The sequence below is a fragment of the Bubalus bubalis genome, chromosome 9 (assembly GCF_019923935.1).
Source record: "Bubalus bubalis isolate 160015118507 breed Murrah chromosome 9, NDDB_SH_1, whole genome shotgun sequence".
NCBI classification, from domain to species: domain Eukaryota; kingdom Metazoa; phylum Chordata; class Mammalia; order Artiodactyla; family Bovidae; genus Bubalus; species Bubalus bubalis.
Genome location: NC_059165.1, coordinates 68,487,787 through 68,508,675, shown reverse-complemented (window position 1 = coordinate 68,508,675; position 20,889 = coordinate 68,487,787). Strand labels below are relative to the sequence as shown.

General features: G+C 43.5%; 1 protein-coding gene across 2 annotated transcripts; it reads right to left on the bottom strand.

Moving 5' to 3' along the window:
- Positions 1-1,011: 1,011 nt before the first annotated feature.
- On the bottom strand, positions 1,012-10,811 carry LYPD8 (LY6/PLAUR domain containing 8). Of its 2 annotated transcripts, none has more exons than XM_006046871.3 (6): positions 10,709-10,811; positions 8,185-8,293; positions 7,700-7,819; positions 5,780-5,941; positions 4,361-4,489; positions 1,012-1,377 (listed from the first exon to the last, which is right to left on the bottom strand). In XM_006046871.3, the coding sequence occupies exons 2-6, from the start codon at positions 8,249-8,251 to the stop codon at positions 1,145-1,147; spliced, it is 711 nt and encodes a 236-aa protein (XP_006046933.1). In that variant the 5' UTR covers positions 8,252-8,293; positions 10,709-10,811; the 3' UTR covers positions 1,012-1,144. The 2 variants fall into 2 exon arrangements, with proteins under 2 accessions (XP_006046933.1, XP_006046934.1); XM_006046872.3 differs by lacking the exon at positions 10,709-10,811 and adding an exon at positions 10,558-10,647.
- Positions 10,812-20,889: the final 10,078 nt, after the last annotated feature.

Here is a 20,889-nt window from a genome sequence, read left to right as displayed (position 1 = left end):
ACTAAATCCTGTACCAGAGAAAGGACATTAGTGAAAAGTGGCAAAAGTCAGATGAAGTCTATTAGTTAACAGTATTGTTTCAATGTTCATTTCCAGATTTCAGTAATTGTACTGTGGTTATCTAAGATGTGAACATAAGAGGAAGGTGGGTGAGGGGGTACTAGAACTCTGAACTGTTTTTGAAACTCTTTGAGAAATCTAAAATTACTTCAAAATTAAAAAAAAAAAAAATAAGTAAATAAGAATGAATGTGATGATGAGTTACCACCAGACGGCCCTTCTGGGGGCTTTGGTCTTAATCATCACTGGCAAGCCTGGACAATAAAGATCCAAACTGGTTTATACCTTTAAACGTTTTTATTACAGAAAACCCCATTCTTCCAAGTCCAGCTCAAAGCGCCCCCTGCCTGCCCCAGCTTTTTTTTTTTTTTTTTAAACTAAATCTAGGCTTCTGTACATATTGGATCGAATGGTTTTCTTGCTCCTTGGGTATCTGCTATGGAGTCGAGGACTCTGCCACTGATTGTAGGTTCTCCGAGAGGAGGGGCTGGGACTCTGTAGCCGTGTTCCATTCCGTGACACCTGGTCAGCAAGGTACTGACAGCATTATGCCCCTGCCTGGGAGGCTAGGCAGGGGAATCTGCCAGCCTTCAGCAACCACTGTGCACCCACTTTGGGTCTCATGGTGACAGGGCTCTAGACAATGTCACTGTGATCTCTGACTACAGCCAATACAATGGCTGGCATCAACACAGGGCATTATGGCTGGGACACTCCCTGAGTGTGAGGATGGGGAGAGTGGCATGTCATCCCCAGAAATGCAGGATTGCAGGCAAAAGATGCCAGCACAGCAGAAGGGTCTGCTTCTCAGAAGCAAACTGGGCAGGGATCAGGGCGGTCCTGGGAGCCCACACACAAAGGTGCAAAGATTTCAAAGGCAAGGAGCTGGGAAGTGATGGTGGACAGTGGCTTGAAGGAAGCCCAGCCCAGAACATATCAGGACAGATTTGATCAGCGAGTGAACCAATGCTTTAATAATAAAGAATAATGTGGCTATCACAAGACATTGCCTGGATGGCTGTGACTGCTACTGCTACTCACTGAGCATTTAAACAGGGGAGGGGAGTGTTTGAGGGTGCAGATCTCAGAGCAGCAGCCTTAGCAGGAGGATGCTGGCTAGGGCCAAGGGTGTGAAGGAGGCTTGAGAGCCAGTGTCAGTGGTGGCCTGCGTAGGGGGAATGGTTGTTGAGAAGGAGTTGTTTCCACACTCAAACTTTCGGAAAGTGACTCCTCTGAACGTCTGATTTTCAGCACCCAGGATCTGACAGGTGGAGATGCTGACATTGGAGCAACCTTTCAGCACGAACGTTGTCGTCTCTGTGAATGCAAACGAGACAGTAAGGACTTTACAGTCCCTTCACCCTCCCTCCCCAAGCGACCTGCAAGAGCTGAAACAGGTCTGTTCCTGAAACAGGAGCTTGGAGAAAGGAGGCCAGGATCAAGAACAATGACTGAAGGGTAATGGTAATGGCAGAGTGACCATGGAGGTGAGGGTCTAGATCCCTTCCTTGACCCAGTCCCAGAGGAAACTGAGGCTCCTGAAGTTGGATGTGAGCCTGAGCTGGACCTAAGACTCAAATCTTCAGTTTTTTCCTGAGTTGCTGGCAAGGGGTGAAATGCAGGAGCAGGTTCAGACCCTCCATAAATCGCCTGTTCTCAATCCAAGAAGAAGTCAGCACTTCAGACTGCTCCTGGCCTCCATTCCTCTAGGCTCTGCTTTCCATCCCCATTCCTCTCTGGACCTGAGTTCTCTCTACCTGAGTTTTCCTTGAGAAGAGGAGAAACAGTCAGAGGGGATACGAAGAGACTACCACGTCTTTGCTCCTAATCTGTGTTATGATGTATTGAACTCTATTTTAAGGTAAGGTCCTAGGAAAAGACCAAGGGAATTTGCAAAGAAGATGTGATTGTGATTTCAGCTACCTTTTATTGAGTACCGATTATGTGCCAGTATTGCTCTATAATAGTGTATGTGTATTATTAAGTCATGTCTAGCACTTTGTGATTGCTTTGAAGGCTGCAAGCCAAATTGTCCTGAAGGACAGGCAGTTCACAGAGGAGGAGGGGGCTAGAGGAGGCTATTTGTTGGAGTCAGGGCTACAATTTGAGTTCAAGGCTGACTCCATCCTTGCTCTGAGAAGGAAGGAGAAACTTCCAAATACCAGTAAAGAAAGAAATTCATTGCTGTTTTAGAGCAAATATCAGTGTTGAAGGTTGAATTAGAGTGTGTGAGGAAGATACGTTGCTTGGCACATGTCTGCAGTATTTTTTTAAGTGACCTTGGGCAAAAACAAAAACAAAATCCTACATTTATGATGACTTTGATCTGTCTGGCTTTCAGATTAAGTCAAGGCCTGGGACTTTGCAGACACCTTGGAATAAGGTAAGCAGAAACAGCAAGTCCTTCTTATGCCATTGCTGCCTTCAGGCAAAGCTTTAGAATTAGACATCAGAGCTGTGTAGACATCAAGACCCTTAAATGCATATTATTACCTGACATAAATCACTCTGAAAAGGCTACAAACTATACAATTTCAACCATATAAATTCTGATAAAGGCAAAACTATAGAAAGAGTAAAGAAAAATCAGAGGTTGCCAGGGGTTAGGGTTAGATAGAGCACAGAGGATTTTCAGGTCAGTGACACTACTGTGCATGATACTATGACAGGAGATACATGTCATCATACATTTGTCAAAAGCCATATAATATGCAGCACAAACAGTGAGCCCTAATGGACTCTAAATGACAGCGATGTGTCAGTGTAGGCTCATGGATGATAACAATGTACCTTTTTGGCAGATGATGTTGATAGTGGGGAAGGCTATATATGTGTAGGGGAAAAAATTATAGAAAAAATATATCTTCCTTTCAATTTTCCTATAAATCTAAAACTTCTCTAAAAAATTAAGTCTATCTTTTTTTTTTTTTTTAAGTAAAAAGAAGTTCAGGAGAAGTATGACGTTTGGCCCCACTAAGAAATCTGCAATTACAATTATGCATCAATTTCCAAAACCATAACTGCCATTTAACAAAAGTTGAAATCAAATTGTACTTGGATATTGGTGCTCTTTAAACACTTATTATTGTAAGGCATACTGTGGCAGAGACTGACTGACTGTTCGTTTTAGTTTTATGCCTCTTCCTTTCCTGCTGTGTCACCACTGAATTAAATTTCCACCTTCCAGGGCAGTCTGAGTCCCAGACAACAGAATGTGGAAGGGAGTGAGGAACTCGCTTCTAGGCATTGCCTGTAATAACCTTCCTACCTTCCTCCACTCCCCCTCTTACCCCACCTGCTGGTGAGATGCAAAGAATACAGAAGAGAGCTGCCAAGTCCTGAGTGAGTAGGGGCTGGAGCCTCAAGATGAAAAGTATCCAGGGCCCTGGACTCTGCAATGAACTGCTCCATGAGCAAGAAATAAACTATGTTGCATTGAACCATAAGACATGGAAGTTGCGTTTAACAGTAATTAACTAACACTCATAGTGTTATATTAGTAATACTAGCATTAGCAATTGGCTAATAGTAATAGTTAATAAATGTATTATTATTTAAATAATCATGCATAACATTTGTCTAAATATTTAAAGAATAATATTTATTAGTTTTATATTGTATGATGGTTCATTTGTATCTCATAACAGTTACTATCAAATTACTCCTGTAGAAAAGAACAGTTGGTTGGATTTTTTTTAGGGAAATCATCATTATTGTTCATTTTCAAATATCCAGTGACTTTTTTAAGTAGGAAACACTGGGTTGATTTACACCATGACCAAGGGGAATAGATCATAGCTAAAATGTAAAATAGCTTTTTTATTTCAATGTTGTTTTTCTTCTTTTTCCAATTGGTTGGGTATTAAAGCCCAATTTGAGTCTCCCTTCTAGGAAACTCTGGTTTTCAGAAGCCAACACCTCTCAGTGACAGGTAAAGGGAAGTTACATATAAAAAGTAATAAAAGTCAAACCCACCCACACCTACAGAACAGCTCAACCTAGTAAAGAAATAAATGCCAGGAGTGATGTGATGCCCTTAAATGAGCCTGGTTTGATTACAAGCCATAAAGAGAATAGAATTCAAAATATGGACAGCTCAGGAGGAATGACCCTGGACTGAGGAGCCAAAAAGAGCAAGCAGCTCAAGGCTACTTTAACAGCCTCACTATCTCAAAGGTGCCCTGGCCAAATGTATTTCCTCATCCTATCTCCACCAGGCCTTTATTGTGAATCCAGAATTTGTGATCCAAGGTGTAACCTGTGTTTTAAATTCAAGTCCCATAAAAAGGAATTCACATACCATTTATAAATTCTGCAATTATACTGACACATCTTTCTCCATAACATTTCCGGGTTTCATTACAGGAAGTTTCATTATTTCCATAACACGCAGGGCACTCTATGCTGGACCCCTCTTGCTGTGAAGAAGCTGGGTAGAGTAAGAATCATTAACTCAGAACAGTGTTATCACAAAGATCATGGTATTGCCTGGAGTGGAAGGGGAAATGCAGACAAAGATGCTAGCCAGAGAGACCTCTCAGGGTATCTCTGTATGCTCAGGAATCTCCGATCCTGCCATAAAAATACCCGTCATCCTATTCCCATGTCTCACCAAAGTATTTGCAGCACTTAACCTCATAGATCTGCCCTTACAGACCATCCACTCTTCAAGAACTGTGGTTGATGAGTGTGTTGGGATGAGAAGAGAAAGGTAAGATTTTGAGCTAAAACTAACATTAGCTATTCTGGATTTAGCCAACAAGTGTGTGACTATTACTAAATCTTGCTCTGAACAAATGAAATCAAGTAATTATTTATCATTGTGACTTTGATTTTTTAAAAAATTATATGAGACCCAGCTCTGCTATTAATGAACCATGCTCTATGACTATGGCCACATTTTCTCCTCTTCAAAACAAAGGTTTTGATCTAAGCCAGCAGTTCTCAAATGATGGTCCAGGAACTCCTGGGGATCCCTGAGATCCTTCCAGGGAGTCCACTAGGTCAAAATTATTTTCATGATGATACTAAGATGTTCTTTGCCTCTTTGTCTTTCCTTCAGGGAAATACAATGGAGTTTTCCAGTGGCAACATGACATGTGAGATTGCAACAGAATAAATGAACAAGCAAATCTGAGAACCAGCTGCATTCTATTAAACCAGAAATTAAAGTGCTTTGAAAAAACATGTAGCAATGCCATTCTTTCCACTAAATATATTTTGTTCTGGAAAATAATTATTTCTATTCTAATAACATAAAAATGTGATTAATGTTAACATGTAATGGGTTTTATTATTTTTTAGTAACTAACAAATATTTTTTTTTAATTTTAGCCTTATTTTTTAATACAGTAAATATTGATAGATATAGTCCACAGAAACAGAAGTTATTTGGGGTCCCTCCATAATTTTCAAGACTTAGCATCTGGAAAGAGGGTGTGAGGCCACAAAATTTGAAAGCTACTAATGAGCAGCAACTGCCTTCCCACACAGGTTGAAGAGCTGTGATTTCTGTCTTTACTGAGAAACAGAAAGCATAATGGTAGTGCTGGTTTTCTTCATTTGTTTCTCAAGTAATTGTTGTATGTCAGCTGTTAATGTGACCCAACTATGCACTGAAGTGCCTAGACTTAAAATGTCCATCTAAGATTGACAATCACAAGTAGTGAAAGAAGGGATGGATATGGGAGGACAGAGGGAAGATGTGGCCAGCACCCACCGGTGGTATTACTGGTTTGATTGCATGGCTGTCCTAGGCAACACTGGCTTTCAAAGTGGAAGGTTTCATTTAAAGATACATAGACCGTGAAAGACTCAACCGTGGTGTTACTGCATTTCTCTTCAGAGCAGGCATGATCCTCATACCATGTGGAGTGTTCTCCTACACAAAAGCAAACACAGACTATCAGTCCTGGGTACAAAGCATTCAGGGAGCAACTGCTTTAGGCATGGACAGAAAATACACTCTCAGCTCAACGCAATTTAGGGGACACTGAAGAGAGTTTCCTGCTAAAAGAAAAATCCTTCCCCAAAGAGTAGTTTCTGGCTTCAGCAGGAGATTTTGCAGCTTAAATTGCAGGTGAAAGGCTGATGGGTGAAGTGGATGGTTCACATTGACACCCCCAGAGCCCAGTGATCAGTCTTAACATCTCTAAATATAGCCAAGCAGATGTGGTGGGTCTATATACAACATGATACTGAACCTGAAATAGCAAAGCTTATAGACCAAAGCTGTGCAATATGGTGGTCATTTATAAAGCTCTATGTGGTCAGTTACAAATCACTTCCTCATATTTCAAGAGATCAATATCTGAATGTACATATAAGACAGCACTGATATACACATTAACATCACTGAAAAAAACTTCTACTGAACAGCATGAGTACAGTTTACAGGAAATACCAGGACGAGCGGAACAAGTGAAATGACATCACAAAGAAGCAATCAAGCAAAGCCACAATATGAGACAGCTACAGGACAAATGCCCCTATCTCTCCGACAATTCAATGGAATTGAGCAAAAAAAAAAAAAAAAAAAAAAAAAGATCTTACTAAACAAACTAGGCACGATAGATCTAACAGCAAAATGTAATTTTGTTTGGGTCCAAATTCCAATGCATCAATTATATCTCAATATCTTTGAAATATATTAAACATTTTTAAGGTCACCTTAATTTTAAAATTTAAAATTATAGCTAATTTTCTTAGGTGTGATCCTTGTATGGTAGTTATGTAAAAAGCGGGGGAGAGTTCTTACCAGAGATGAATAATGAAGTGTTTATAGGGGAAATAATATGTTATCTAGATTTGCTTTAAAATACTATGGGGAGTAAATTAGGAGTTAAGGATTAAAATATACATGTCACTATATATAAAATAAATCACCAACAAAGACCTACTGAATAGCCCAGGGAACCATACTCAATAACTTGTAATAACCTATAATGGAAAAGAATCCATTTTCCTAAAATGGAAAAGAATTTGTGTGTGTGTGTGTGTGTGAGAGAGAGAGACTCACTTTGCTGTACACCTGAAACTAACACAGTATTGTAAATCAAATATATTTCAGTAAAAAGTTAAAGAATAAAAATGCTATGGGAAAAAAATAGCAAAATGTTAATTGTTGACGCAGGACCACAGTTCACTATACTCCTCTTCCTGCTTTTGTGTATGTTTGAAATGTTCATAATAAAAAGTTAAAAATAAATCAAAATGCTCTGAGAGAGCTGTAACAATCATACCAGCAAAATACCCTGGAAGGAAGTCAGAGTGAAAGTATATTGAATCTGAAACAGGAAGGAACACTGAGAGGAAGGAAAGGGGAGCAGAAAATGGAAAAGTGAAAGCACCTAGAGAGAGTTGACTGCTTATACTTTAGCTAAGAGCTGTCCCTGCTTCTCATGTCCATTAGGATGGGCCTACAATGAGGTTTCAGCCAAAGGAAGCAATTCCAAGGAGCCACAGCAGCTTGTCCGCTTGCTTGGCTGGACACTTGCATGTTGTTTCTCCTGGGAGGTGCCTTCATGACTCCCTCTCTCCATGCACAGCCCAGCCTTAGCCTTCCTTTTCCCGGCCAACCCCTCCAGCACCTGCCCTGTGCAAGTTCCAGAAATGAGAATGATCAGCGCCTGAGGCTCACCAGGATAAAAGTTGGTTGAGAAACTTGTACAGCTGATGGTGACATTTGAGGGACACTCCGTGGCATTTTTTGCATCACAGCTGTCTGTCAATGAATTACACTGTACACAGCGCAGTGTATCTGGGGAGACAAAATATTTGGCATCGTCAACATTCAGGAGACACTAACAGAGTTTGCTTTGGAAAAAGCACCACACTTACCTCAGGTTAAAAGAATAGCCAACATAGCATCCCTTCCCTCTGGGGTCCCCCAAACTTTAAGCTGTGAGATGTCTACCATTCTCCAGTTGGAAGACCCAACCTTGACCCACAGCACAGAGTGTTATCACAGGATGCAGTGTGCAAGAAGGGGTCTCACAGTCTTCACTGCCCACATCTTGACAAGAGGTCACTTGCGGGGATTCCAGAACACCAAGACTGACAAGAATCTGGTGAGATGGAAAATGGGGTCTTCATTCCAAAAGGGAGCAACGTGGTTTCCCTCACCTACAGCTGCAACCGTGAGCACGACGATGATACCAGCAAAGAGGAAGCCCTTCATGGTGCTGGACATATGCCTCCTGAGGACGAGAACTGTGGCTGCAGAGCCTCAAGCCTGAAGAGAGAGGCACAAAGAGGACAGTCCGGGGATTCAGAAGATTGCTAGAGCATGATATCCCCTAGGGTTGCAATCACACTTCAACAAACCTAGCCCACCCTTGTGACGGAAGGAATCAACATCGTCAGCTGGAAGCACAGAGCCATGATACAGATTCAAACCTGCCTTTAGACCCACAAGAACCTGAGTTTTCCCTTTGCCTACAAAGGTATCTACACACACAGGTACGAAAGCCCAGGGCATTTCCTACAGAGCCACTACAGAAACAAAATGGGCAGGCAGATGATTGCCAGCCCCACTGAGGACGGGCATCCAAGAAGAAAGCTGGACTGTGCTCTCCCAGAGCACAGTGTCCATCCTCTAGTTGGAATCTTGCCACATTCACATAATGCCCTTAGGGGCTCTGTCTCTGCCATCACCACTCCAATAAGCCGATACCTACTGAGCACTTACTCTGTTCTGAGCACTTACGTGCACTGATTCACGTAATTCCTCCATCTCTGTAGGCAGGTACTATTATTAGGATCACCTTTACTTCAAAGGGGGAAATTAAGCCCCTGAGAAGTTAGGTAAGCACTCAAAGTCGAGGTCACACTCTGGAGAGGAATAAAAGCTGGATTTGGCCCAGATCCCTAATCCTCACTCCACACTGCCTCCAACAGACATGACTCCCAAAGCCCCAGACCCAAAGGTCCCAGCACACCTCTGACTGGTCTGTCATCAACCTCTCTGAACCCATAAGTTGTCTAATAGCTAAGGTTTATCTGTATTTATTAAGATCCTGAGAGTTGGAGACTAGAAAATGTAAACTACTCTATATAGGATGGATAAACAGCCAGTTCCTACTGTACAGCACAAGGGACTATATTCAATATCTTGTGATAATCCATAACGTAAAAGAATATTTTTTAAAAAAGAATGCCTATATGTGTAAAACTGAGTCACTTTGCTCTACAGCAGATTAGCACAACACTGTATATCAGCTATACTTTAAATTAAATAAATAAATATCCTGAAACAGAGCTCCTAAAATTTCAATTTGCCCATGTATCAAAGCAGCATGAAAGGGAACTGTCTGTCTCTGCACTGAGTCCTTCTTTATCATTAGCTCATTTATCCTGTGAACAGCAGGCAGGAGCCACATGTGGCCACTTACATTTGGATTCATCAAAGAATAAAAAGGAAACATATTATTTCTCTGACTGGCCATGTTCAGTGCCCAGTGGCCACCTGTGGCTGGTGGCTGCTGTACTGGCCAGTGCAGGTGTGAAACAAGCCCCAGGGCACAGTGCTGCTGTAAAGATTTTTGCCTACTCCCCAGCTGAAAAACCTGCAGAAGGAGGGATAATGAAAATTGCCCAAACTCACTCAGCTTGTAAGACCAAAAGTGGGACTCCATTCGGGGTCCTTCCAGGTCCAAGACTGAGTTGTACCATGATAACTGCCACTTATTAAAGAGCAGCAAACCTTCTACTGGGCGCTGCAACCCACCGCCTGTGTCCCACTTCAACCACACATACATGTACCCACCCAACATACACACACACACACACACAACACTATGATCATCTAGTTAACTTATTAGGGGTCGGTGAAAAGAAAGAGAAACTAGTCACAGTCAGGGAAGACAGATGGCCCATCAATTATCTAATGGCCCCAATATTTAGAGATCCAAGGAGAAAAAGTACGTTTGGTTTGAAGGCTGTGGCAGATGTTCTATGCATTGCCCCCTACATCCTCCCCTGCCCAGTCACCGCTCCAGGCACAGAACCCCCATGCAGAGAGGTTCAGGGACTGGGCTTCCTAGGAAGGTCATCTCAAGCCTTGTGGGTGTAAAGGAAGAGGAGCTAAAGGCAAAAAATGAGAAAGAGGCCACAGAAGCCACATCAATTAAGTGCACAAATCACCTCAGCCCAGGTACCGACCTGATGATTAGCCTCATTTTCAGAGGGACATAATGGAGGCCCAGAGTGGTCAGGACTCTGCCCAGGAACACACAGCAGAGAGACAGAGACTGAAGGTGGTAGGACCAAGGAGCCAGCGAGCTGGGGGCCAGGGCAGAGGGCCCCATAAGGAAAATGAGAGCAAGCGCGTCTGTACACCCCTTTGCAAAGTCCTTCCCCCTCATTTTATCATTGGACATTTTCAGCAGTCTGAGAGGGTCCTGTCACAATCGCTCTCATGTTACACAGAGGAGCATGAGCTCACAGAAACTGCGAGAAGGACACAGCACCACGAACACACAGAGCAAAGTCCAGTACCTCTTGACTCCAGCCTTCCCCTGCTGAGCACTGCTGAAGCAGTGAGAACCAAGAGAATGCCCTGGACCCCAGACAGCTCTGAACGCCTTTCCCCTGCTCTCAGCTGCTCCCAGGTTGGGCCCCGCTTCAAAGCTCAGCCCCACTCCTTTACCTTCTCTGTCTGGCCCAGAGACTGCCCTGCAGAAGGTGGATCCCAGCAGAAGGCTGGAGAAGGTGTGTGAGGGGCCTTATATAGCAGGTGGCTGCACAATCAGAAAGCACAACCGCCTACAGGGAGGGGCTTCTGGGCCAGACTGGGCCCTGCCCAACTGCAGAGCCATACACGGCTTAACCCTTGGCAGCTATGATGCTGGTCAAGTCTCTGAAGCCTCCAGGAATTGAGAAAAACTTTGGTCAGGGCCTGCCTTTGGCAGAAGATACAAAGGAGCCAGATATGTCCCTGGCATTTTCTCATGTGGGCCGCCACCCACCAGATGGATTCCATGACCAGTAGATGGATCACAAGTATCACCTTATCCTGACCTCATAAAGTCACCTTGATTAGCCCATCTACAGATGAGGAAACCAAGGTACATAAGAGAAACCTAACAGGGCTTCCCCGGTGGCTCAGTGGTGAAGAATCTGCCTGCCACTGCAGGAGACAGGTTCAATCCACAGTCCGGGAAGATTCCACATACCTCAGAGCAGCTAAGCCTGGGAACTGAAACTACTGAAGCCCGCGTGCCTGGAGCCGGTGCTCCGCAAAGCCACCGCAATGAGAAGCCCGGGCCCGGGCACCACAACTAGAGAAGCCCCTGCTTGCTGCAACTAGAGAAAAAGTCCGCACAGCAATGAAGACCCAGTGCAGCCAAAAAATAAATAAATAAATGATTTTTTTTAAAGAGAGAGAACAATAACAGATTCTCCCAAGATTACACAGCTGGGGAAGACTCAAAACTCAGAATCAGGTCACATGGGGGTTGTGCAGCTCAGGGAAGAAGCTCAGGTCTCCTTGGGCAAGTGTCTGAACTTCACTAATTCTTAGGGTCCTCCAGCCAAGATGAGGATAAACTCATTGTACAATCTACAGGGTAGAGGGGCCATGAAGCCCCTGCTTGCAGAATACGCTATGCACCTCAGTGAGGGGCCCACAGCCCCTGCTACTGCTGCCCCCCACACCCTAGGCATTTCATCTGGCAGCACGGTCTGGGCAGCCTCTGTTGGTGAGAGCAGAGGCAGGCCAGGCTTCTCCCAGCACCTTCCCATCGTGGTGTGTGTGCTTCTGGCTTTGAGTGTGGATCTGAGCTCCCTTCCCTCCTGCTGTTCCTGCCCCTTCAGACAGTTACACTCTCACACACAGGCACACCACACACACAGAGGTTTCAGGTAGGCATCTCACCAACACTTCCCAGTGGGCAGTTAAATCTTAAGAGTTCTCTGCTCTTGAATATACTCCTTGTCCATCTGCTGCCCGCTCTGCCTGGACTGTGGCTCAGGTCTCCTTCTTTCCTTAAATTCATGCATTTAATCAACAAATGGGGCATCCCATGCCCACTCTAGGAATTTGGGAGGTATTTGGGCAAACAGAGACTTTGCCTTCTATAGGAGTATAGTCTAGAGGGAGGGACATGACACAGATAAAGTAATAAATAAGCAAATTACAGGGTAGATTAGGATATGGCGACTGCACTGGTGAAAAAAGAGTAATGAGGGATCAACCATGCTGGGCGGGGGGGGGCACATGATTCAATTTTAAATAGAGAGGCATTGGTCTCACGGAGAAGGCAAAATCTGAGTTATTTCTATATGCAGATCCTCTGGCCATGTCCTATTTTCTCCTTTCTTACCCTTCTGCCATCAGTCTGACTACAACAGCATTTTCCAAAACAAAGGTAGCTCCCTCCTTAATAGAATCCTCAGTTCAGTTCAGTTCAGTTCAGGAGCTCAGTCATCTCTGACTCTTTGTGACCCCATGAATCGCAGCACGCCAGGCCTCCCTGTCCATCACCAACTCCCAGAGTTCACTCAGACTCACGGCCATCAAGTCAGTGATGCCATCCACCCATCTCATCCTCTGTCATCCCCTTCTCCTCCTGCCCCCAATCCCTCCCAGCATCAGAGTCTTTTCCAATGAGTCAACTCTTCACATGAGGTGGCCAAAGTACTGGAGTTTCAGCTTTACCATCATTCCTTCCAAAGAACACCCAGGACTGGTCTCCTTTAGAATGGACTGGTTGGATCTCCTTGCAGTCCAAGGGACTCTCAAGAGTCTTTTCCAACACCACAGTTCAAAAGCATCAATTCTTCAGCACTCAGCCTTCTTCACAGTCCAACTCTCACATCCATACATGACCACTGGAAAAACCATAGCCTTGACTAGACGGATCTTTGTTGGCAAAGTAACATCTCTGCTTTTCAATATGCTATCTAGGTTGGTCATAACTTTTCTTCCAAGGAGTAAGCGTCTTTTAATTTCATGGCTGCAGTCACCATCTGCATTGATTTTGGAGCCCAAAAAAATAAAGTCAGCCACTGCTTCCACTGTTTCCCCATCTATTTGCCATGAAGTGATGGGACCAGATGCCATGATCTTCGTTTTCTGAATGTTGAGCTTTAAGCCAACTTTTTCACTCTCCTCTTTCACTTTCATCAAGAGGCTTTTTAGCTCCTCTTCACTTTCTGCCATAAGGGTGGTGTCATCTGCATATCTGAGGTTACTGATATTTCTCCCGGCAATCTTGATTCCAGCTTGTGCTTCTTGCAGCCCAGCGTTTCTCACAATGTACTCTGCATAGAAGTTAAATAAGCAGGGTGACAATATACAGCCTTGACGTACTCCTTTTCCTATTTGGAACCAGTCTGTTGTTCCATGTCCAGTTCTAATTGTTGCTTCTTGACCTGCATATAGGTTTCTCAAGAGGCAGGTCAGGTGGTCTGGTATTCCCATCTCTTTCAGAATTTTCCACAGTTTATTGTGATCCATACAGTCAAAGGCTTTGGCATAGTCAGTAAAGAAGAAATAGATGTTTTTCTGGAACTCTCTTGCTTTTTCGATGATCCTGCTGCTGCTGCTAAGTCGCTTCAGTCGTGTCCAACTCTGTGCGACCCCAGAGACGGCAGCCCACCAGGCTCCCCCTTCCCTGGGATTCTCCAGGCAAGAACACTGGAGTGGGTTGCCATTTCCTTCTCCAATGTATGAAAGTGAAAAGTGAAAGTGAAGTCGCTCAGTCATGTCCGACTCTCTGCAACCCCATGGACTGCAGCCTAAGAGGCTCCCCCACCCATGGGATTTTCCAGGCAAGAGCACTGGAGTGGATTACCACTGCCTTTGATGATCCTACTCAGTCCTAATTCCAGCCTTGTGGTAGGGCCCAGTGGGAGAGGTGGGAGCAGGAGCAACCAATGGGATGTGGGTGGGAGAGGGTCTGAGGGCAGAAGAGTTGAAGAGCCCCATACACTGCCTTTGAGATAATAGCCCAGGGAGGGGCAGTAACCAGGGGTGGGGGTGAGGGGTTGGGGGAGAGGCCGGGGGACAGGTTGTCTACCAGGATCAAGCTGAGGACACATAGAAAACCAATCTGATCAATGTTAATTCTTCTTAGAAGGCACTAGACACCCAGGAATGTCTGGGTCTGAATCTAGACTTTGCTCCTCATGTCCCCTAAATTATGTACTAACCTGGCTTGCTGGGCCCAAGTTCTCCATCCATAAAAGAGGAACACCAGACCCTGAAGAAACACCTACTGATTATTTCCTCCTGGAATTCTTTTTTTTTTTTTTCAATATTTATTTCTTTATTTTTGGCTGTGTCAGGTCTTAGCTCTCTAGCTGTGGCCCAACATGTGGGATCTCAGTTCCCTGACCAGGGATCGAACCCACATCCTCTGCATTGGAAGGCAGATTCATACCCACTGGCCCATCAAAGTAGTCCCTCCCCCTGTGATTCTTATCCTGTTCCACTGTGTTTTTGCCAGTGTCATCTAATTGTAATGCCATGAAGGCATTTGATCAAGTGTGATGCAGTAGCAACCTCTGAAGTGGGCTGTGCACAACCATTCATGGCAGCCCTGGGTCTGCCCCTCCCAAGGCCCTGGGCAAGAAGTATCATTAACCCCTTGAAAGATGAAGAGACTAAGCCACAGAGAGGACTTGCCTCCAGGCCTTCAGGCACACAGGACCAACAACCTTTCCAACCTTTCCAACACAGCCTATGTGGAACCAGCCTCTGCCCATGGGGCTGAAAACATCAACCCAGCTTTCCCATCTCACTGTTTCAGTCTCTGTCATCACTGTGGGGCTATCAGGATCCAACTGCCAGGATCACTCCAAGGTTTTATAAGAAATCACCCCCATAAAACAAGCCCTCCTGACTAACCAAGAAATCCAGGGACCCAAGAGAAACAGGGTCTCAATACAGAGCCCAACTATTACTCTTAAACTAAAGACAGGGGGCATACCCCCAACCACGCTGGTTCCATTATCCCCTTAGAACAGGGCAAGGCTCTGTCCTCATGACCGCTCCATGAGACAAACTGGGACTCACTTGGATCCTGGAGAGTCATCCTGGGGTGTGGACCTGTAACCACTGTGGGAAATGGGCTTCTCCCATTTCCCTCAATTTCTCCCATTTCCCTTGATCATTAGCAGAAGGAATGATCAAAGCTTGGAAGTGAGTTCTTTGAGGAGACCACTCAGTTTGGGAATAAACATGCAGATGGGGCCAGGATTGGAACAGGATGGCCAGAGCAGGAACTCCAACCAGTGTCCAGGCTGAGAACTAGGAAAAGTTCTCAATTTCATCTGTTTCATCTGCTTCATCTGTTCTCTGTCTGGGTTTGCTTTGGGGAGCTTTCATTGACTGGCTTGTTCCTCCAGCCTGAAAATGTGAGAACAGGCTAAAATAATGAAATTACTATCCATAACTGCAGCACCATGCAGGAGAAATGTACAAGCCCTGAGAGATAAGCCTCCCAAATGGTCCATACTCTGGGTAAAATGATAATCCTCTGACTCTTGAGTTCTCCTTTTGTCAAATGGGAAAAGCATCACCATTCACCTCTGAAGAGTTCTGAGGGCCTCCAGAAAACAATTCCTCCCATTATAGACTCTGCTCCTAGAGTCTGCACTAGTGACCCCACAGGCTAGGGGGACACATCAGGTCACACAGGGCAGGAGCTAAAGTAGGACCCAACCTCAGAGCACACTTCTGCCACCTACCAATTGAGCTTGGACGTTTAGTTCCCTGTTCTCTAAGTCTGTTTCCTGGCCTGAGAGAATGGGACATCCATAATATCCAGCTTTTCATAAAGATTAAGAGGAAACACTCTTTAGACGGGGCACACAGTGTTATAAATTTAGCTCAAAGAAATTTCGCTATGATACATACCATCAGTTCAGTCACTGGCAGTTTTCCTGGGCTTCCTTTGTGTCATGCAACATGTCCAGGACCAAATAAGTAATCATTCCAGGATATTTTCAATATGACCATTTCTAAAAAAAAAAAGAAAGAAAGAAAACCAGGCTCTAAATATATTTGAAGAATTATTGCATCCAACATTATAAAAACAGTTTGTCTGCCTGATCTATAATGTGAACCTCCACTGGGTTGGGGACAAAGGACAAAAAACAGCAGACAGGCCTGGTTTGACACCTGCCTATGCCAGTTATCAGCTGTGTAAACTTGGTTAAGATTCTTAGTGTCTCCATTAAAACAAAGGGACATAAATTTTCTTGGAGGCTCACTCACATAGTGGCGGCTGACACACAAAGAATAGCAGCTGCCTTCCCCTCATCTTTTTTCTGACAATTGAACCTTAAAAGTCCTCATTTATTCCATAAATATGTGTTTGGGCATTTACTCTGTGCCAAACCCTGGATAGTGGATTTACAAAGTTAATGAGACAGATGAGTTCCTTGTCATCCCAAAGAATTTAAGCTAATAACAACAACTACAAACAAACAAACATTTTTTAAATAAACAGACAAAGATAATTGCAAACTGAAGATTTGTGATGGAAACAAAATGGTAACTGAGTTAGGAAAGAGTAGGGCTGGGGTTTGAAGGCATCTCCAAGAGGTAAGAAGGAAACAGTCAAGGGAAGAGGGAAGTCAGATGGTTCCCAGAACAGGACAAAAAACATGAGCAAAAAAAAGGTTTCTTAGTCAAGAGCATGCCTTGCTGAAGGAACTAAGCAAAAAGGCACACCAGTGTATTGAAGAACCACAAGGTTATATCCACACCTTACTGAGCTCATTTCAACATTTTATGTTGGTTCTTCAACCAAACAGCTTAGATGAAGTGCAAAGAGCACCAGGCTTATTGACGGAAAATGAGAGTTCAAAACCTAGTTTTGTAATTCAGTAACTGGGTGTTAACTTTTATCCATGAGTCCCAATTTCCTTAGATAAAATGGTAAAATTAGTAATACCTACCTGAGAGAAAATGCATAGTGACTACCTTCATCCATAATAGAATGGGAGATAGTTAATTCATCACTGGTTTTATCATTCCTAACGAACATGGTAGGTGATATCGCTTACAGATCATGCCAAAGTTATTGTGTCCATTTGGAGCAAAATCAAGCTGATAGGGAGACTCTGTTGTTGTTGTTCTTCTTCTTCTTGAGTCACTAATTTGTATCTGACTCTTTGCAACCCCATGGACTGCAGTACACCAGGCTTCCCTGTCCTTCATTTTCTCCTGGAGTTTGCTCAAATTCATGTCCATAGGACTGAATTATATTGCCTTGAGAAGAATATGAAGACTCAATTTTCCTTTCTAGGCAATGAGTTAGGCAACCTGTTCTCATTGTTGAGGAGTTTGAACTGGCCCCAGGTAACTCCATCCTCTAGCCCATAGCTCATTCTTCCCCACCTCAGAACCAGCAACTCCAGGCAGAGGACAGCTTCCATTAGCAGCCGGCCAGAGCCAAAGGTGATAGCATTGGTGAGATTCCAGAAGGGAGCAAGGATTGGGATTCTGTGTCCCTTGGGATGCAGTGGAGTTGAGTTTCCCTGGGAAGAAGGGAGAACAAAGACAATACTTGAGGGTTCATAGGAAACAGAGGGAGGAAAATTGAGGACGAGTGAAGAGAGACCCAGAAGAAAGAGGAATCATCCAGAACTATCCTTTCCACCTTCTGCCGCCTCTGTGAGACCCAAGACAGAAGTGAGTCGACTCAGGCTCCTTCTAGACGTATCAGTCTATTCCATTCACCAGCCTGTTACTGAATGTACCTCCACCGATGGGAAACACTACCTGCCCTCTTTCTGAGAGGTATTGACATCCACTTTCTCATCACTCTGATAACAGATGGCAGTGTTATTTTTCTTTGTTACTTTTCAACATAAAAGCTAGGAAACCTATAATAGCTCCAAATAGTGTTTGGGAATCCATGCAGCAGACACTTCATTCTTTTATTCAGTTTGTCCTAAACCCAGAAGCTAGAACGGTGAAGAGCTAAGAAGGACTGACAGGACTAAAGCAATTAAAAACAAGTACATGGGCGGCTGAAGATAACACACAAGTCTATTTCTTGCATCTTGCTTCAAGCCTCTGTCTATTTGCTTACTGGTACAGGGACAGACTTTCCAAGCCTCTGTGACTCATGCAAATGACATACTCCTTTAGGGAATATCACGCTGTTTCAGAAAAAAGAAATGAGTTATTAAAAGGTGAAACAGTAAAAGGCCTATATTGATGTTGGTGGCAATAAGGAAGTATGGAATACAGGGCTGGTTTCTATTTCTGGTTTTCATAGGTTGTGTGATTTTGGCCAAAGTCCTTCCCCGGTTTGTACCCTAGGAAAGACACTGGGATACAAATGGGGGAAGTCCAGAATTCAGTCTTGTTTCAAGAGTATATTGTTGTTTCTTGAAATGCGGATTTAGATAAGAGATTTGTGGACATATAATTCAAGGCTGTTTTTTTCATATAAATTTATTTATTTTAATTGGAGGTTAATTACTTTACAGTATTGTATTGGTTTTGCCATACAGCAACATGAATCCACCATGGGTGTACACGTGTTCCCCATCCTGAACCCCACTCCCACCTCCCTCCCCGTACCATCCCTCAAGGCTGCTTTTAAAATTTCTGGTTGCTTTCTCCCAACCACCAAAACGGTTTTTGAAAAATACTTTTTAACTCAAAATTAAAGATAGCTATCTTTTCCATTACGGACCAGCCTGAGGTTTGCTTGCCCTTTTTTGAGCACCAAGGGGAAATATTCATAACAATGAAATCAGCCTATGATGCATTACATGATATAAAATAAATTTAATATGTCTATGAAAATGCTTTGCAGCCTAAACTGTAGTGCTTACACATAAGCACTGTTAATATTACTAAACTGCTGCAAAAAGAGGAACTTGTCAACACCATTTTGGCTCAAGTCACAGTGATTCAACAGAAAGAGTAACAGCCCTGATTCAGGCAACTGATTCAAGCATTTACACAAAACTGGGGATGAAGTGCTATATAAATCATTAAGATTTTATGGAAGAAAGCACATACACCCCCCTCCCATGGACTGTTGAGACTCCAGCATTTCTAAATAAAATGCCGATCAATGGAACAAAATAGAAAGCCCAGAGATAAATCCACGCACCTATGGACACCTTCAGAGAAGGCAATGGCACCCCACTCTAGTACTCTTGCCTGGAAAATCCCATGGACGGAGGAGCCTGGTAGGATGCAGTCCATGGGGTCGCTAAGAGTCTGACACAACTGAGCGACTTCCCTTTCACTTTTCACTTTCATGCATTGGAGAAGGAAATGGCAACCCACTCCAGTGTTCTTGCCTGGAGAGTCCCAGGGACAGGGGAGCCTGGTGGGCTTCCGTCTATGGGGTCACACAGAGTCAGACACGACTGTAGTGACTTAGCAGCAGCAGCATGGACACCTTATCTTTGACAAAGGAGGCAAGAATATACAATGGATTAAAAACAATCTCTTTAACAAGTGGTGCTGGGAAAACTGGCCAACCACTTATAAAAAAATGAAACTAGAACACTTTCTAACACCATACACAAAAATAAACTCAAAATGGATTAAAGATCTAAACGTAAGACCAGAAACTATAAAACTCCTAGAGGAGAACATAGGCAAAACACTCTCCGACATACATCACAGCAAGATCCTCTATGACCCACCTCCCAGAATACTGGAAATAAAAGCAAAAATAAACAAATGGGACCTAATTAAACTTAAAAGCTTCTGCACAACAAAGGAAACTATAAGCAAGGTGAACAGACAGCCTTCAGAATGGGAGAAAATAATAGCAAATGAAGCGATTGACAAACAACTAATCACAAAAATATACAAGCAACTCCTACAGCTCAATTTCAGAAAAATAAATGACCCAATCAAAAAATGGGCCAAAGAACTAAATAGACATTTCTCCAAAGAAGACATCCAGATGGCTAACAAACACATGAAAAGATGCTCAACATCACTCATTATCAGAGAAATGCAAATCAAAACCACTATGAGGTACCATTTCACGCCAGTCAGAATGGCTGCTATCAAAAATTCTACAAGCAATAAATGCTGGAGAGGGTGTGGAGAAAAGGGAACCCTCTTACACTGTTGGTGGGAATGCAAACTAGTCCAGCCACTATGGAGAACAGTGTGGAGATTCCTTAAAAAACTGGAAATAGAAGTGCCTTATGACCCAGCAATCCCACTGCTGGGCATACACACCGAGGAAACCAGAAGTGAAAGAGACACATGTACCCCAATGTTCATCGCAGCACTGTTTATAATAGCCAGGACACGGAAGCAACCTAGATGTCCATCAGCAGATGAATGGATAAGAAAGCTGTGGTACATATACACAATGGAGTATTACTCAGCCATTAAAAAGAATACATTTGAATCAGTTCTAATGAGGTGGATGAAACTGGAGCCTATTATACACAGTGAAGTAAGCCAGAAAGAAAAACACCAATACAGTATACTAACGCATATATATGGAATTTAGAACGATGGTAACAATAACCCTGTATACGAGACAGCAAAAGAGATACTGATGTATAGAACAGTCTTTTGGACTCTGTGGGAGAGGGAGAGGGTGGGATGATTTGGGAGAATGGCATTGAAACATGTATAATATCATATATGAAACGAGTCGCCAGTCCAGGTTCGATGCACGATACTGGATGCTTGGGGCTGGTGCACTGGGACGACCCAGAGGGATGGTACAGGGAGGGAGGAGGGAGGAGGGTTCAGGATGGGGAACACATGTATACCTGTGATGGATTCATGTTGATGTATGGCAAAACCAATACAATATTGTAAAGTTAAAAAATAAAATAAAATAAATTTAAAAAATAAAAAAAAAACATTCATTT

What these genes read in the sequence shown, in the direction of transcription:
- LYPD8 (XM_006046871.3), bottom strand. Translation starts at nt 8,251, where the DNA reads ATGTCCAGCACCATGAAGGGCTTCCTCTTTGCTGGTATCATCGTCGTG. An exon ending in CTCAACCAACTTTTATCCTG is followed by an intron (nt 5,942 to 7,699) that starts GTGAGCCTCAGG and finishes GCTTTTGTGTAG; the next exon opens with GAGAACACTCCACATGGTAT. An exon ending in TCAAACCAGTAATACCACCG is followed by an intron (nt 4,490 to 5,779) that starts GTGGGTGCTGGC and finishes TACTCTACCCAG; the next exon opens with CTTCTTCACAGCAAGAGGGG.